At 44.1% G+C, this 16,316-nt stretch overlaps 1 protein-coding gene across 10 annotated transcripts in view; it reads left to right on the plus strand.

Moving 5' to 3' along the window:
• Positions 1-16,316, plus strand: part of KCNMA1 (potassium calcium-activated channel subfamily M alpha 1) — a 762,160-nt gene that overhangs the window by 540,146 nt on the left and 205,698 nt on the right. For all 10 annotated transcript variants that reach the window (XM_038010350.2, XM_007962879.3, XM_038010343.2 and 7 more), the window contains exons 10-12: positions 6,776-6,886; positions 10,685-10,790; positions 12,572-12,654. In XM_038010350.2, coding sequence (XP_037866278.1) covers positions 6,776-6,886; positions 10,685-10,790; positions 12,572-12,654 — 300 coding nt within the window. The remainder of the gene's footprint in view (positions 1-6,775; positions 6,887-10,684; positions 10,791-12,571; positions 12,655-16,316) is intronic.

A 16,316-nucleotide genomic window follows, 5' to 3' on the forward strand; every position in this document is an offset into this window, starting at 1 on the left:
AAGGGAAAAGCTGGGAAACAGTAGCCCTGAAGGACATGCCCCAAATCAGGGAAACCAGCATTAAGACGAAGTAGCCAAGAAAAGCACTACCAAGTGAGAAGGAAAGGAAAGCCCAGCTTGCAGGAGTGTCACAGAGAGGTGGTGATGTAGACATAGAGGGTTCAAGGTCAACTGAGGGTCAACAAAGTGAGCACAATGTATTCAGGGCAAATGTGAAGCTTTGGTGCTGACCACCGTATAGTTTGGGTCGCTGGGTCTCTAACCCCCCACACCCTGCTTCCTGTATGATACGGTGCTGCTGGTTCCCTTGAGAAGTACTTCTTAAAATTCATTCCCATCATGTCAGGGGCTACCAATGGTAAGATGCATTTTGGGAGGAGCAGGACGAGGAAAGCATGATTAGAAGGCTCAGCAGAAAGACAGAGAGAGTCTAGCATATGTATTTGATATAAATATTATAGTTTTACAGAGACATCGAGATCAATATGTGCCACATTTCATCTACCTCTTTGACAAAGTGAGCACAATGTATTCAGGGAAAGCTGTATAGGATTTTCAATTTACTCTGTCTGATTTATTGTGACAGGATAGCTCTGGGTTTTTTAAGTTCTTTATACTTGTTCCAGTAAAAATGGATATAGTATCTTTAAAAATAAACAGCCCAGAGCTGTGCATTTTACATTGTCTTCCTAGAGCGAGGCTCCGCTAAAGAAAGATCTAAGGCCTCCCCACCCTTGCAGAACCTGATTGCAGCAGGATATGCTGCTGTCCCTTCTCTTTGGCTTTTTTGAGGGAGTGTGGGAATGGTTGGGGGCAGTGGGGAGAATAAATAGGGAAATCAATTAGGAAGCGATTGCAGATGTCTAGACAAGGTATGATGATGGTGCGAACTAAGGTCGGACAGAGAACTGGAGCCCGGTGCGAGGATTCATCAGTGTCTGGTGGGTGCAGCCCAGTCAGCCTGGACCTCTTCATTTTAGTGAGTGGCCCCAGGTCACTGAGGACTCACCCCCCCAATCTCCCAATTCCCAGCTGAGGGTGTCCTCCCTGGCACCAGCTGCTTTCTTTAATCAGAAGGCATGAAACTGAGGGAGGTGTTGTGCTCTGGATCTGGCACTCATCTTACAACCTGTTTCCACATCAAAGAGAAGAAAGATGCTACATTGAACAATTTCCAAGGGCTATTCATTCAGATGCTGAGATAAACATAAGAACATGGGAGGGGGCCCATTGGTGACTATCCCATGGTCACAGTTTCCCTTTTCAAAGGCTACTGGCTGTAAGAACCAGTATCCGAGGCTTGTGAAAAGCATGTAGATATTCTTTGTCATAGACCTAAAAGTCATCTTCAGTGGCTCTCTGGATGCCTCATTCAGTGTCCTCCTGTCCTCTTCTGCCTTCTGCCTTACGTCACTCCCCCTAGGTTGTCCTGTATACCTGTGAAATTGAGCTCTGAAACTGAAGTTCTGGCTCAACTTGGGCATGCAGGCTTTCCTGGCCCATCACCAAGAAAAGAGTAGAGGGATTGAGGAGAATGTGTGAGATTTCATTCTGGAGGCGGCAATGTTTAAATGGCGGGAGAAGCACACCCGTGTATATTTAGTGAAGATATGCGCATGAAATAAGCAACTGGTAAATTTATGGTGACCCTCAATAGTGTTCATAATCATCAAACAGTCTTCTCATGAAGTCATCCTTACCCCTCCAATGCCATGACCCACCAGCACTGCCCTTTTCAGTTAACCCCACCCATATTTATGGAGCCCTGACCCAGCACCAGGCACTACTTGCTCACACTGGATGAGTAATTCCTCTCCAGAAAGTGCCGTTGGATACTATTTTGCCATCGAAGATGCTTCCTTTTGCGTCTGAGGTGGATCTTTTATTCTAAGCCATGACCTGTTAGCTTATGTTTAGTTTGTGTTACCTTTGTCCAATAAGTATTTGTTTACAGATCCAGACCTAGCATTTAAAACCAAAATCTCATCAGATCAGAAATGGTTATTGATTGAGGTCTATTGGTCATCTTCACAAACTGAGCAGTCAGGCCCTGTAGAAACTGGTCAGGACAATTGCTGGTGGTCTTAAAAAGTTCAGATCCACATCCACAGATGGGGAGAGATTTAGCTACTCTCACAACTGAACTTTCCTAAATATTCCCCATTGTAAATGGATCATTAAGATTCTTGTTATCTTCTAGATTCCGGGCTGGTAAGGAAGTCCTGAGCCGTACATGACATGTCTAAAGTAGACATTTGAGGTAGGGCGCGGTGGCTTGTGCCTGTAATCTCAGCACTTTGGGGGCCGAGGTGAGCAGATCACTTGAGGTTGGGAGTTTATGACCAGCCTGGGCAACAGAGCAAGACCCTATCTTTACAAAAACCAACAGAAAATTAGCTACCTGTGGTGGCATGCCTATAATCCCAGCTATTCAGGAAGTTAAGACAGGAGAATCACTTGAGCCTGGGAGTTCAAGACAGATTGGAACAATATGGGTTCTCCAAGGTTACCATGATAATGTACCTATGATTGAGCCATTGTACTTCAGCCTGGGCAACAGGGCAATACCCTGTCTCTAAAAAATAAATAAAATAAAATATAAAATAGAATGGACATTTGCATTACTTTGCAGCCCCTTGGCTTGCCCCAATCATATGGCTTCAGTTAAGTTTGGCTTAGAGTTCCTGACCAGTGGGATTTGTGATTTCTGCCTGTAATCAGACTTTCCTAAGAATATCATGATACCGCCTATCCAGTCAGACTCTAGTGATCTTGCAAAACTGTGATGGTTTATCCACTCCAGTCCCCAGACTAAACCTCTCCCTTGGCCAGTGGAGGATCCCTCCAACATCCACTCCACCACATATCCAGGAGGACCTCTGTGGGTCCATCTCTGCTTGCCCTGAAGGAGCAGAAGCTGAGATATACAAGCCTCTGCCCTTTCCACCACCACCTTCGTCTTAGTGGGAATTGAAGTGGGAGACCAAGATTGCATCCTGGGCAAGTCACTTTTACTTGCTGTGGGATGCCAGGCATATGACTTAAGGAAAGAGTTTCAGAGAGATTATCTGAAGAGACTCAGGTAGTGAGAACAAGGGGTTGTTGAAGGATTAGGTGGGATTACATAGGCCACAGAATACTTTATATTGGTTATATCCTAATTTACAGATATCATATGGCACTTACCCTTTTATAGTGCTTACCATGGGTCAGATTACTTGGCCCTTCCATGTATCATCTCCTTAGATATCAGGATAACTTCATGAATCGGGCACTAGCTCTGGCCCCTCAAAGGCTCTGGATTTTTAATTGTAAATGCAAAGTTGCTACATTGTCCACGACTATTTAGTTATTTAGTATCTGAGCTGAGTTAACACAGGGCTATCAGAGTATGAATCTCACATGGTAGATATGTAGGTGTTATGGAACCCAACAGCGATAACTTTGGATGGGGGTCTTTTTGGGCATTCTTCAAATCATGCCCTGTGAACAACCATTACTCTGCCTCCAATGAGGTCACACCCTGCTCTCTATCTTAGCATATTTTTGATGATATCTCTAATAATTGAGGATACAATAAATTCTAGTTCTCTTCTTCCTGCAATAATATCCTTCCCCAAACTATGGCCCTAGAATCTTCAAAATTCTCGAAAATATTTCTGGTAAATAAATGTTTCCCATTCACCACCCATCCCTCATGCTCTTGCAGGGCCCTCCCCAGACACAGGCTGGCAGAAGCAAATCTCCTAATACTGACTGCTGAGTTAGAGGCAGCTTCTCCCCATCTATCAATTCTAACTGCATTCAAACATTTTCAATATGTGGGCTCCTTGATAACCTTCACTGTATGGAAAACAAAATGGAGGGAAATGATTATTGGCACAAAACGGGGAGACCATAAATCTTCAAATCAGATATAGGACAGATTGGAACAATATGGGTTCTCCAAGGTTGCCATGATAATGTACCTAATAACTCTCCTTGGGCAAAAAGGCAATCTGCTTTCAATCAATCTCGCTTTTTTTCTGAGCAAAAATACCAATTACGTTGAAGGAAGATTTTTTTCTTCCTTTTTTGATAAAGACAGCTCTCCACCCCAGAAATCACGCTGTGGCTAAAAGATATATATTTTCAATTGTCTACAATGGTATTGGATAGCTAGCACCAAATGAAAAAAGTCAATCCTTTTTTTCTCCTCGCTCTTGCCAACATTTGTCTACTTCTTAAGAGAAGTGAAAGTTAATTAAAGGCTTAAGGGATAATATTGATTGCATTGGAATATATTTTATATGTACCCAGCACATTTTCAAGGAAGAGAACCCTGACTTTTTCTAAGGCTGAATAAATCAGCCAGCTGAGCTTTTGATTCAAGGGTGAGAGCGGGGAACTCATCTTTTCCCCTTGCGCTTCTCACACATCTTTCCTAGGGATGAATGATTTCAGGAAAGGAGGAGGGATGCTGGCTGATGTTCATTCAGTTCTTTGCATCCTGGGTAGGAAGAATGAATGTTCAGGCATTTCCCCAGACCTATCATTGATTTGAGTCTAGCTTTGAGTAATAACCAGTCTTATGCTGGTACAGAACTTCGAACTTTACAATGCCTGGCACAGGAGGCTGGCTAGGTGGTATTAACCTCTCAGTTTCCTCCTGCATTGAATGGGAAAAAGTACCTTGCCCACACCCTTGGTCGCAGAGCAGGGAATCACATCTGGCTTACTTTCACATCCAAGTGATGAGAACAACCTCAACCACCTATCTGTCCTGTGGAGATACCCACGCATTGGATTCACGTTGGCTTTGCTCCTAATCTTGGAAGTCTATGCACAGAAGACATTAGAATGGCAAAGTAGCCCTATTGTGAGTTGCTAGGAAGTTAGGTCAGTAGGGGAATTCTGTTTCTCATTCACTTCAAACATATTTGGCAAATTCAAAGTCTGAAATCTTATTCCGAACATGCAAATTTATTTGAAGTATTTTGTCCATGTAAATGTACATTGTGCCACAAGAAACATTTAAAAATATATGATAAAATGCATATCATCCAAGTGTCAATCTATATTGTGTATTCTGATATACTGTGTGTTACACTATATTAGCCTCATACTACTCACCATATACTAATGAGGGGGTTAGTCATATGGGCTTTGGGCATAACATTTGGATGGGTGGCTAAGGGACCTCCATCAACCTAGCAGGAGAGCAAAGTGATCATGTTAAGATGTCTCTTCTGAAGTAGCTCATTGACACTCTTCCCTCCTCTTGGTGGCTGCTGCGTGCCTGATTGCTAAGCACACCACCGTAACAATAACAGTCTATAATGGTGATATTATTAACTGCATCGTGCATATTATTGATTTACTCTTTGTTCTGCATCATTATCCTTTCACCAATGAGTTTACTGCATTATTCTCACATACTTAGTCAAGCACCAAATTACAACGAAAGGGCAGGCTCTTATAATGGCATCTAATGGAACATTGCATAAGCCATCATCACTGCCTCCTGTTATGAGCCACCTCCAGCCAATGAGCTTTCTGCCTTATTGGAATGTGCACAGAGCAATTATGAAGTGCAAGGGACATGGCCATTCTAAATTTTACCCAGGAAATTACCATGCTGCATGTTCACCACCTGCCCAAGTCTCAGTGTGCAGCTAGAGATTCAGCTTCTGTCACTATCAGCCTGGGGGGCACAGGGACAGGAGTCGAGCCTCTTGCTACATACTGTCTCTTCACTAGAAGCCAGTGGTTTTTATCTCCACAGTCAGTCCCCAGGTTTTTGTCTTGCGGCTGACTCCTGCATCAAATGCTTACTCCTGACTGGGCATTATGTGGCACATATAAGTGGCCAACAAAGTCACATTGGTCCAGGAGCCCAGAGCGGTTGGAGGGACTGTCAGTCTCAACAATTGTAGAAGAGGGTCTCATGTCTTCCGTGTGAGCCACTACTTCCGGAAACGGAAGTCCAAACCACCCTCAAACAAGGCGAGCAATTCCAGCCTCATCCCTTCCCGGCATCTCCCCATCTTGAGGTAAATTCCTTTGGCTCTCCTGGAAATCCCAGGCACCCTAAGGAAGCAGCCCTCTGGGGACTCACAGCCAGCCGGCATGATCTTCCGTTCTATAGGCATCCCAGCCCCATTTAGCCCTGAGTAATGCTCACTTACTGTAAAGTGTTACATGCCCCCATTGTCGGAGGAGTTATAGTGGAAAAATGCAAAATTTCCTTTTTACTGCTTATGGCCAGCAGAGCCTATAACGTGTCAGGCCGCACATTAGCCACCCTGATAAAAGTCTGCTTTCTTACACACAAAATCATCGTTTCAGCAAGATTTGTTATCTCATTACCTGATAAGCTCTATGTCATAAACCAAGACTCATACAGTAAATCTCCCCGGAGGACGCTTTGTGGGCAGAAAGGGAGAGATATGAATCTGCAAGGGACTTGATAATGCAGCATTTAAGCGCAAGCATAATGTCACTTATTGTTAAATGCATAAAACCACTTGGCCAAACGGTTGGGCTTTTAATAGGATTTTGTGCAGCATCAGGTGAGGAGCCATATGCCTTTTCTGTCTAGGAGTCTCTGAGCACCTGCTAGCACCGCTGCTTTGCCTCACTGCCCTCCGGGGATGGGAGCTGGGCTTTTATGGAGGCGGAGGGAGGAGATGAATGTTTCCCCTGCAGCTGCCTCGCTTCTGCTGTCTTGCCAGGGGGTGGGATGTGGGGTCCTGTCATGGCGCCTGGCCTGATCTAACTGGCCTCTCCTGTTCAGGCACATTGTGGTCTGCGGACACATCACTCTGGAGAGTGTTTCCAACTTCCTGAAGGACTTTCTGCATAAGGACCGGGATGACGTCAATGTGGAGATCGTTTTTCTTCACAAGTAAGAGCCTCCTACTGCTGTCAGACCCTCTGCCCAACCACACACCCTGCAAGGGACTCCCTGGATGTCTATACGAGTGAAGGTCTTGGGGAGATGGCACTGGGGATGGGACCAGAGTTGGATAAGCCATGATCCCTGCTGGCCTCATTGGAGAAGATATTGCAGAACCAATGGAAAGGGAAGCAACACACTGGTTCAATGATGAGAGCAGAGCCTGCCTCTGTGGAGGCACTTCTGGGACCACATCCGAGTTTATCTCTGGAAGAAATAATAGGGGAGCTCATTGTGGGTCCAAGTCATCCTCATTGTCCCCTTAATCTGGCGTGTCCACAGTATCTGCAGTGGGATGATTAGCTGTATGGTGTGGATACGTTAGGAGTGCAGAAGTGAGTTGGTGACCAAGTAAGACACCAACTTAAGAGGAAGCAGGACAGAAGGTAATAGGAATAACAACTGCCGCTCCTAGGAACCCCCAGCGTGGGACCCTAGCCAGTCACTGTACATACAGGCTCCCATTTACTCCATAGAGTAAAAATACATACTCTGGACTCAGATTCCCTGATCTGAATCCTGACTCAATCAACTACTGGCTGAGCAAGTTACTTAACCTCCCTGTGCCTCAGCTTCCTCATCCATAAATCATGGAGATGATAGTAGTTCCTACCTAGTTGGGCTGTGATGAGAACGAAATGAATTAATCCATATGAAATGTGCAGAGCAGAGTCACGCATGCAGTAAGTCTTTAATAAGTGTTAGCTATCAGCCTGAAAAATAACATATATTTGGTTGTATAATCCACTTAGGAGGTAGGTCTTATCTTGTGTGTTTTACAGGGGAGGAAACCAAGGTAGCTCCCTTCTACCCAATGTTGAGGTTTTCAACTTTGCCTAATCCTCTTTTTAGGTAAAAGGTAGTCTGCCCCAGGAATGGAGAGAATTAGGGGGCTCCACTATGGTGACATATGTGGTACTGTAGTTGTCTTATGGAGATGGGGCTATCATGGGGCCAGTCCTGGTACCACATTGCAAAAGTTCAGGACAAAGCTAACATGTTTGTGTTGGCTCGACATGCTAGCTACCCAGCACTCGGTCCTACTCTGAGGTTCCACTGAGGTCGGCTTCCCTACAAACTCTCTGCTTTGTGGATCGCCGTCCTCTGGCATTTGCTCACAGAATACTAGACTTCTGACTTGTCATCATGTTGGGGCACTAGCATTTTTCTTTTCTGCACTGATTTTTCCAAACTTTGAAAAAACAGACCAGGCTATGTTAGCACAGGAGCAGGTACCCACAGTTTCTGTTCAGTGCTTAGCCACTGCTGTGTGGCCCATCCTCTGCTGAGTGTTTTTGGAAAGTTCACTAGAGGTGTAGGGTGTAGGCTGTGCCCCCATATGGGTTAGGCATTTCAAGATGAACACACATGCAACCATTAGAGACAACATCGACCCTGTGTTATCCAAGGGATGCTGAAGTCATTTTGATCAGGTGGCAGAAGTGACTGGGGACATCTCTTTCAAGGAGCATCAGTCTATGGTATTATCCGGACAGGCTTCTGAATAAGGTATGACTTGTCATGGGTCTGAAAGACTGGTCAGATTCACGTAGGCAGCCACTTTCTCTCATCCACTGCTTTAGTTTGAATAAACAAGCTGGGAATGTGTGGTTGCTCATGCTTGTAATCCCAGTACTTTGGGAGGCCAAGGTGGGCAGATCACTTGAGCTCAGGAGTTTGAGACCAGCTTGAGCAACACAGTGAGACCCCATCTGTACAAAAAATAGAAAGACTAACCAGGCATAGTGGCACATGGCACGTGCCTGTAGCCCTTGCTACTCTGGAGGCTGTGGTGGGAGGATGGCTTGAGCCTGAGAGGCAGAGGTTGCCGTGAGTCAAGATTGCACCACTGCACTGTAGTCCCTGTCTCAAAAAAAGAAAAGCTGGCTGCTAATGCTTCCATTGCAAGATTCACCTTTGTATTCCTAACGTCTATCAATGTCAGACTTATAGTACATAGCCCAGTTAATTAACCTCTTGAAGCTCTGGGTTAATAACATACCTTCCTATAGGGTTGTTTTGAGATGTAAATGAATACTCATCAAGGCCAGGCATGGTGGCTCCGCCTGTAATCCCAGCACTTTGGGAGGCCTAGGTGGGTGGACCACTTGAGGCCAGGAGTTCAAGACCAGCCTGGTCAAGGTGGCACAGCCCTGTCTCTACTAAAAATACAAAAATTAGCCAGGCATGGTGGCACATGCCTATAATCCCAGCTACTCTGGCGGATGAGGCACAAAAATTGCTTGAATCTGGGAAGTTGCAGTGAGCCAGGATCCTGCCACTGCACTCCAGTCTGTGTGACAGAGATAGACTCTAAGTAAAATAAAATAAAATATATAAATAGTATTTATTTTACTTATTTATTTATTTATAATACTGTTTTACTATTATTTATTTAAAATGTTGTCTGCCATATAGTAAATGTTAGAAAACATTAACTATTATTATTATTATCATTATGGACTTCACAAATGTTAGGCAAGTGTTGTCTTAGCACAGTCCCTGGCATATAGTAGGTTCTAACTAAATATCATCTCCCAGTACCTCGCACAGTATCTTATGGACAGTCTTTTTCATCTCTGCAGAATTAACAAATGAATAAATAGGTCACTTGTTTAATCCTCGTCCTCCAAAGAGAAAGGTATCAGTACAGCCCAGCACCAAGAAGTGTGATGAGTCGCATACATGTGTGTGAATCAAGAACAATAATGAGAGTAAATTAAGTCTGTCTGTGGCTGCTCAGAGTGACACTTTTTGATCCAGACCTTGGGGGATGAGAAGTCCATGAGACACAGAAGCAGAGATAAGGTTCATGATGGAGGGAACAGCAGGATGGCTCTCCCAGGGGAACCTTCGGCTAATCCTTGATTGTATTAGTCAGGGCCCTCCAATGAAACAGAGTCAATAGGAAACATATATATCAATATATCTAATACAGATATACATAGGTATCTATATATTGATGCATCTATCTATCTATCTATCTATCTATCTATCTATCTATCTATCTCTAGAGAGATTTATTAGGAAGAATTGGCTTATTTGATTACAGAGGATGGGAAGTCCCACTGTCTGCCACCAGTAAGCTGGAGACCCAGGAAAGCTGGTGGTGTAATTCAGTTTGAGTCTGAAAGCCAGAGAGTCAAAGAGACAATGTCAACCCCAGTCCAAGGATAGGAGAATGACAAGAGATGCCCAGTTCAAGCTGGCAGGCAAGAAGCAAAAGGGACAAACACCTCTGTCCTCTGCTTCATTGTTCTCTTCAGACCCTCAAAGGACTGGATGATGCCCACTCCCACAAAGGAGGGCAATCTACTGAATTCACTGATTCAAATGCCATTCTCATCCAGAGACTCTCCCAGACACACCCAGAAATCACACTGGATCTGGGCACCCTGTGGCACAGTCCACATAGAATGAGCCATCCCACTAGTGGCGCGGCCCAGCTTCCCTATTTATAAGATAGGAATTTCATTCATACCGAAGATAAGACATTTGCCCTGAGGTCTTGGCCTTCCTAAAGCCCATGAACCTCTTCCTTTTACCATGGTACTGGTTTGGTTTTCAGTTGGACTGGGGTTTTACTTCTCTCAAGTGTGAGTCTTTTATTTATGGCAAGCAAAAGGGCGACTGTAGGTCATAGCCTCTGCCCTGGGCTCCCTGTGGAAATTAGAGAGGAAGGAGCCCATGGAGGCTGAAACCCCCAAGTCCATTAAATTAATAGTGATTTCTTCTCTCCCTGTGTAGCATCTCCCCCAACCTGGAGCTTGAAGCTCTGTTCAAACGACATTTTACTCAGGTGGAATTTTATCAGGGTTCAGTCCTCAATCCACATGATCTTGCAAGAGTCAAGGTAAGGAGGAAGAGATGACTTCTGCTTTTATTCCATTTGGTGGAGGGCTGGGGGAATTCCTGACTCTGTGATGAGGGGACACACCTCCTACATTGGCCACGAGTCATCTTCTAAATACCTAATGAGATCAATCACATACCAGCAACCTTGACATCACCCTTCCACTGGTCCCAGGACCTCCTTCTGGTGGCATATGCAAGACTACCTATAACCATCCCACACTTGGACTGGTCATAACATGAAACTTACTTTGCTGGTTTCCTCAAAATCAGCTACTCATCAAGGAAGTAGACCAGTTGTATGGACCCAGTAATCTTTATTCAACATAATAATCGAGTAATTCCCATATTAAACACTTAAGTTGGACTCAATATAGCTCTGACATCTCTTATTTACATCTGAAAGAAACATTAGGCTAAAATATAAAATAAAATTTTACTAAGCTATAAAACATTTCAATTTTCTTTTTTCCCCATCTAAGACTCAGGGTGTAAAACTAAACATACAGTTATCTGATATTACTGATAATGGGCGAATCTTTTTTTCTAGAACCTGGTAAGTTAGAACCTTCTCATAAAGCACACCTGAGGCTTAGAAGGGAAAGGTACGAGGCAAAATGGCATCTGCTACTTTACCTATGTAATATAGATTTTATAAGTATGTTCAATATTTGCATGCCAGGGGGTATACATTAATATGATGAATTCACTGAAGTCTAAATGCTAACTGTGGTCACCGCATAATTCTGTAAATAATATAATTGGCCAAGATGAATAATCCAAAAGGATTTGGATAAATTCTTTCTTTGCATTATTAGAGAAATCAGAGACGATTTGTGACATACCATAGAGGGTATTATGGCCTCCCTCAAAATCCGGGAATGATCTATTAAGTACAGCATACCAAGTAGGAGAGATCGCAGATCTGAACTAGCATAAGAATTCTTATGCTTATAGAGTCCAGTTAATCTTAATATTATCCAGACATAACCCAAGTCATTGCTTATGTAAAATCTTATGAGAATGTAGGGACAATTATTATTGTTCGTAGACCTAATTTAAATGCAAGCAATCATTAGCACATCAAACTCATGGTCCCCTCTAAGGAATAAACCCCTGTGGGCTCATGTTTGGATAAGTCAGTAGGTGTATTTTGAATTCAACTGTAACACATCATTTCATACATAGATTTGTTGCTTTTAAATATCTGAATACTAATTGAATACTAAGCAATATGGTGATGTTATCTGATTTAGAGCTCTGATCTCTTCCTAGCCTATAGAAAATGAAGATGTGGAAAAGGTCAGATGAAAGACTTCGGAGTGTACGTTTCTGAATCCCCAATACTCAGTTAACTTGCTAACTGGAGAGAAGAGATTTAACCCACCCACCTCCAACTCCTGATAGGAAGAATTAGGGTGATGGTGCAGATGGTTGAGAAAGAAGTTGAGGAGGAGACTGAAAGGCTTAATTAATTGTTATTTAAAGAAATGTGGAAATCCTACAAGTAAGCAACGATGCCAGATGAAAAGCATAATTACCAAGGTACATGTTGTACCCTCCAACAGCAACAAGATGAAATGTTTATACCATAACAAGAACTTGTAACCTACACTTTTGACAAAAACTATAATTTCCCAGGCTCTCAGGATTGGTTTTTTTTTTTTTTTTTTTCCTTTGCAAAGCACCAGCTTCCCTAAGAGCTGTCAACAGAGAGAGACTACATTTGAGCGTGGCTATTTATATGTTTGTGTTCTGTGATTTTTCCTTTTGGTGTCTTAGATAGAGTCAGCAGATGCCTGCCTGATCCTTGCCAACAAGTACTGCGCTGACCCGGATGCGGAGGATGCCTCGAACATCATGAGGTAACTCTTGGGGCGCTGGGGAAGGCCCTGGGCGTAGTCTGTGGCCGTTCATGGCCCTTTTGGGTCTTCTGCAGAGGACTATCTCTGTGAGGCCTTTTTGCCCCACAAGCCACCCTACAACTCACCACCTGCATAGGCCTGGGGGAACCAAGGCTGTCTGTGTGGGTTGGGTCAGTGGCACACAGGGTGTCACCAACAGGAAGCTCACCCTCAGCAAGTGGCAGCTCTGGGGCTTACAGCTGGCCTTGGGTTTGAGATTCCTTGAGACAGAACTAGAAAATAGATAGAGATGGGTGCTGGCCTGAATTAAAGTACCATGTTCCCTAAGGGAAATGGGCCTGAGATATCTTAACTAGAGGCAGATGCCCCCAGGGGACATTTTGCAATGTCTGGAGATGTTTTTGGTTGTCATAACTAAGGGACCGTGTTGCTGGCATCTGATAGGTAGAGCTCAGGGATGCAATGCACAGGGCAGTCCCCACAACAGAGAATTGTCTGGCCCAGAATGTTAATGGTGTCGAGGCTGAGAAAACCCTTATTGGGGCTTTCCAAGTATGTCTACAGCATATTGATTCCTATCACCCCAGAGGGGAGTTTAGCGACCAGTTAGGCTGTTTCTTCCAGTTTCCCAAAATTAATGTTCTTTCCTGAAAGCCTTTTCAGTGCTTTTAATACTAATATGCATCTCTGAGATAACGTACATAGAACACTTTCCAAACCTATTTGACTATAAGGCTCCGCTCCTTTCCCACCTCCCCCCACCCTTTTTTTTTTTTTTTTTTTGTAGAGACAGAGTCTCACACTATCACCCGGGCTGGAGTGCAAGGACACAATCAGAGCTCACTGTAACCTTGAACTCCTGAGCCCAAAGGATCCTCTCACCTCAGCTTCCCAAGTAGCTGAGGCTATAGGAATGTGCCACCACACATGGCCAATTTTTAGTTTTGTTTTTTTTTTTAATGCAGGGACAGGGTCTTGCGATGTTGCCCAGGCTGATCTCGATCTCGATGTACTCCTAACCTCAAGTGATCCTCCCACCTGGGCATCCCAAAACTCTGGGATTACAGGAGTGTGCCAACGTGGCCCTGCCCTGCCCTCCTTTTTTTTTTTTTTTTTTTTTTTTTTGCGGAACATCTTCTAGGGGAGGTCACACTGGGAAACACTGCCCAGTGCTTTTTCTGCACATGGGTTAGAACTGTCAACTGCTAATCTCGGCCCCAACTCCAATACCTTATTCTTTTCCTAATTCAGAAAAAAGCAATTGTTCAGTTTTTGTTCCTTGCATAAACCCAATAGTCACAAGGCATTTTGCTCTAGGTAGTTAGAGGCCCTTTGGAATTTGTCTTTTCTCTAGAATAAATTGCAGAAGAGTTAAGAGGGCTGAGAGGAAATGATAAAGGGAAGTTTCTGGAGAGATGAGCTAAATTCAGTGGGATTTCGGTCCACTGCACTCCCAGGAACTTTTACCTAACTATGAACAGCCATCTTTTGGGCCAAAGGTTTCCCCTCTCCCTGCGGCTTGGTTTACTGCCTCCTGGGAACTTACCTGAGGTTGAAAGTCAGGAAGTTACCTTTATGTCCTGACAATGTTTGCATCCCCTTTGTCTTTGCTTTCCATCAGTGGCCCCAAGTGACAGGAGCTTCCCCATCAGTGAGGTGGGGGAATTCCTCCAGTGCATCTCAGAGGAGCCAGTCCTCCCCTAAGCATCTGGTCCTTGTGTCTGGCAGGCAACATCTGGCACCATCTTCTCTTGCCACTCACTTTTCTTTGGCAATATGCTTAGTGAGGTCATTTTAAGGAAGTTGATGCATGAACTCTTCTAAGCATTGGGCTTGCCAGGCTGTGGAGAGAGGGTGGAACGGATTCTGGCGTCACACCTGGGCCCATTCCCAAATCAGTTACAGCTGCAGGGTGGCTACGCCAGAATCAGGCTTGGATGTGTCACTTGTTCCTTTCTTTAAAGTAAGAAGGATTTTCAACTTTTGACACCTTTTTCTGTCATTGGAAGTGATTTTTTTAAAAAAATGTAACCCTTTAAGGAACCTGGCTTCACTATCTTCAAAATTCCAAATGGAAAACCAAAAGAAGATGAAGCTTAACATTTTGACTCCACAGAGGTGTTTGGGGCTACCTGAGTAATAGCTTTGAAATGGGTGTTTCTCTTAATTGTAGTGTTTTACTTAAATCCTAACTGTGGTAGGGTTAATATGAAGACACATAGGTACTAGGGTGACTGGCAGGATGAGGAGGCATAGAAATTACTGGTCAAGGGCCGGGCACAGTGGTTCACGCCTGTAATCCCAGCACTTTGAGAGGCCAAGATGGGCAGATCACGAGGTCAGGAGTTCGAGATCAGCCTAACCAACACAGTGAAACCCCTTATCTACTAAAAATACAAAATTTAGCTGGGTGTGGTGGCATGTGCCTGTAATCCCAATTACTCAGGAGGTTGAGGCAGGGGAGTCGCTTGAACCTGGGAGGCGGAGGTTGCAGTGAGCTGAGATTGTGCCATTGCACTACAGCCTGGGCAACAGAGCAAGTGAGGCTCCGTCTCAAAAAAAAAAAAAAACAAGAAAGAAAAAACAGAAATTACTGGTCAAAGGTAGTATCAGAAACATAATTAAGTAGAGCCAGAACTGAGGCCCTGGCAACAAAAAGAAGTGGGAAGTTCAGGGTTAAAAATGGTCTTTGTCTTTCTCTTATTTGTATAATCCTCCTTCCTCCTCAGTTTAATGAGACCAATCTGCCTCCTTTGAAATTAAAATGTCAAAGATCCATTTGAAATGAGCTAATGCAGAAAACTGGCTGAAGCTGTGAACTGCAAGGCAGGGCTGACAGAGGCTCAGAGTCCTTGAGTTATAAGCATGGGCCAACACAACACTTTTTCAAAAATAAAATGAAATCCTTCAAGTGCAAAAACCCAGGGTGAATTTGTGCTGGGAGAGGCTTTAGCGTGATCCATTTCCTAAATTCATAAGTTGCAGCTTTTCAGATAAAGCTGCTCCCTGGCTGCCTTCTCTCCATTTCTGCACTAAAGGGGGTGAAGTGGGGGAGCACTGCTGGGTGGGAATTTTGTGGGGGCATCATAATAAATGCACTTGCATTTCTGATTAGGCTTAGGAGGTGGGCCTTTCTGTGGAATTCCATTCTTTAGCCTTCCTTGTCACAGAAGGAAATGTACAATGTCACTTCTGACAGACTCGGTAATGACAAAAACCATAACTTACACGTGGAGAGAACTTTTAATGATTTCAAAGCATTTTCACATCTGGTCTCCTGTTTGCTGCTCATACCAAGCCTGTGAAGTAAATAAAGCAGGTACTGTTGCTCCCAGTGTCCAGATGAGGAAACAGGAACAGAGAGCCCAGGGTTTTCCTAAAGGTCGCGCAGTTCATTAGTACAATAGCTGTGACTGGAACCCAGGTGTTTCCATTCATCTGCCCTCTGCCACTCCCTTTAGCACCATGATTGATGTGGGGAGGACATGTGAGGGCTGGGGTGGCTGCAGGCCATGCTTAACATTGAGTTTGGACTGCGGGCAGGTAGAAGACAATTTTCCACCGGCTCGTGACCCCCACAACGCCTTGGCACTTATTTTTAACCAGCGTTTAAGTCATCATTTTCTCTATTAGCTATGGAAGGCTGAGTCCTTGATCTCATC

Source organism: Chlorocebus sabaeus, chromosome 9, assembly GCF_047675955.1.
Source record: "Chlorocebus sabaeus isolate Y175 chromosome 9, mChlSab1.0.hap1, whole genome shotgun sequence".
NCBI lineage: Eukaryota > Metazoa > Chordata > Mammalia > Primates > Cercopithecidae > Chlorocebus > Chlorocebus sabaeus.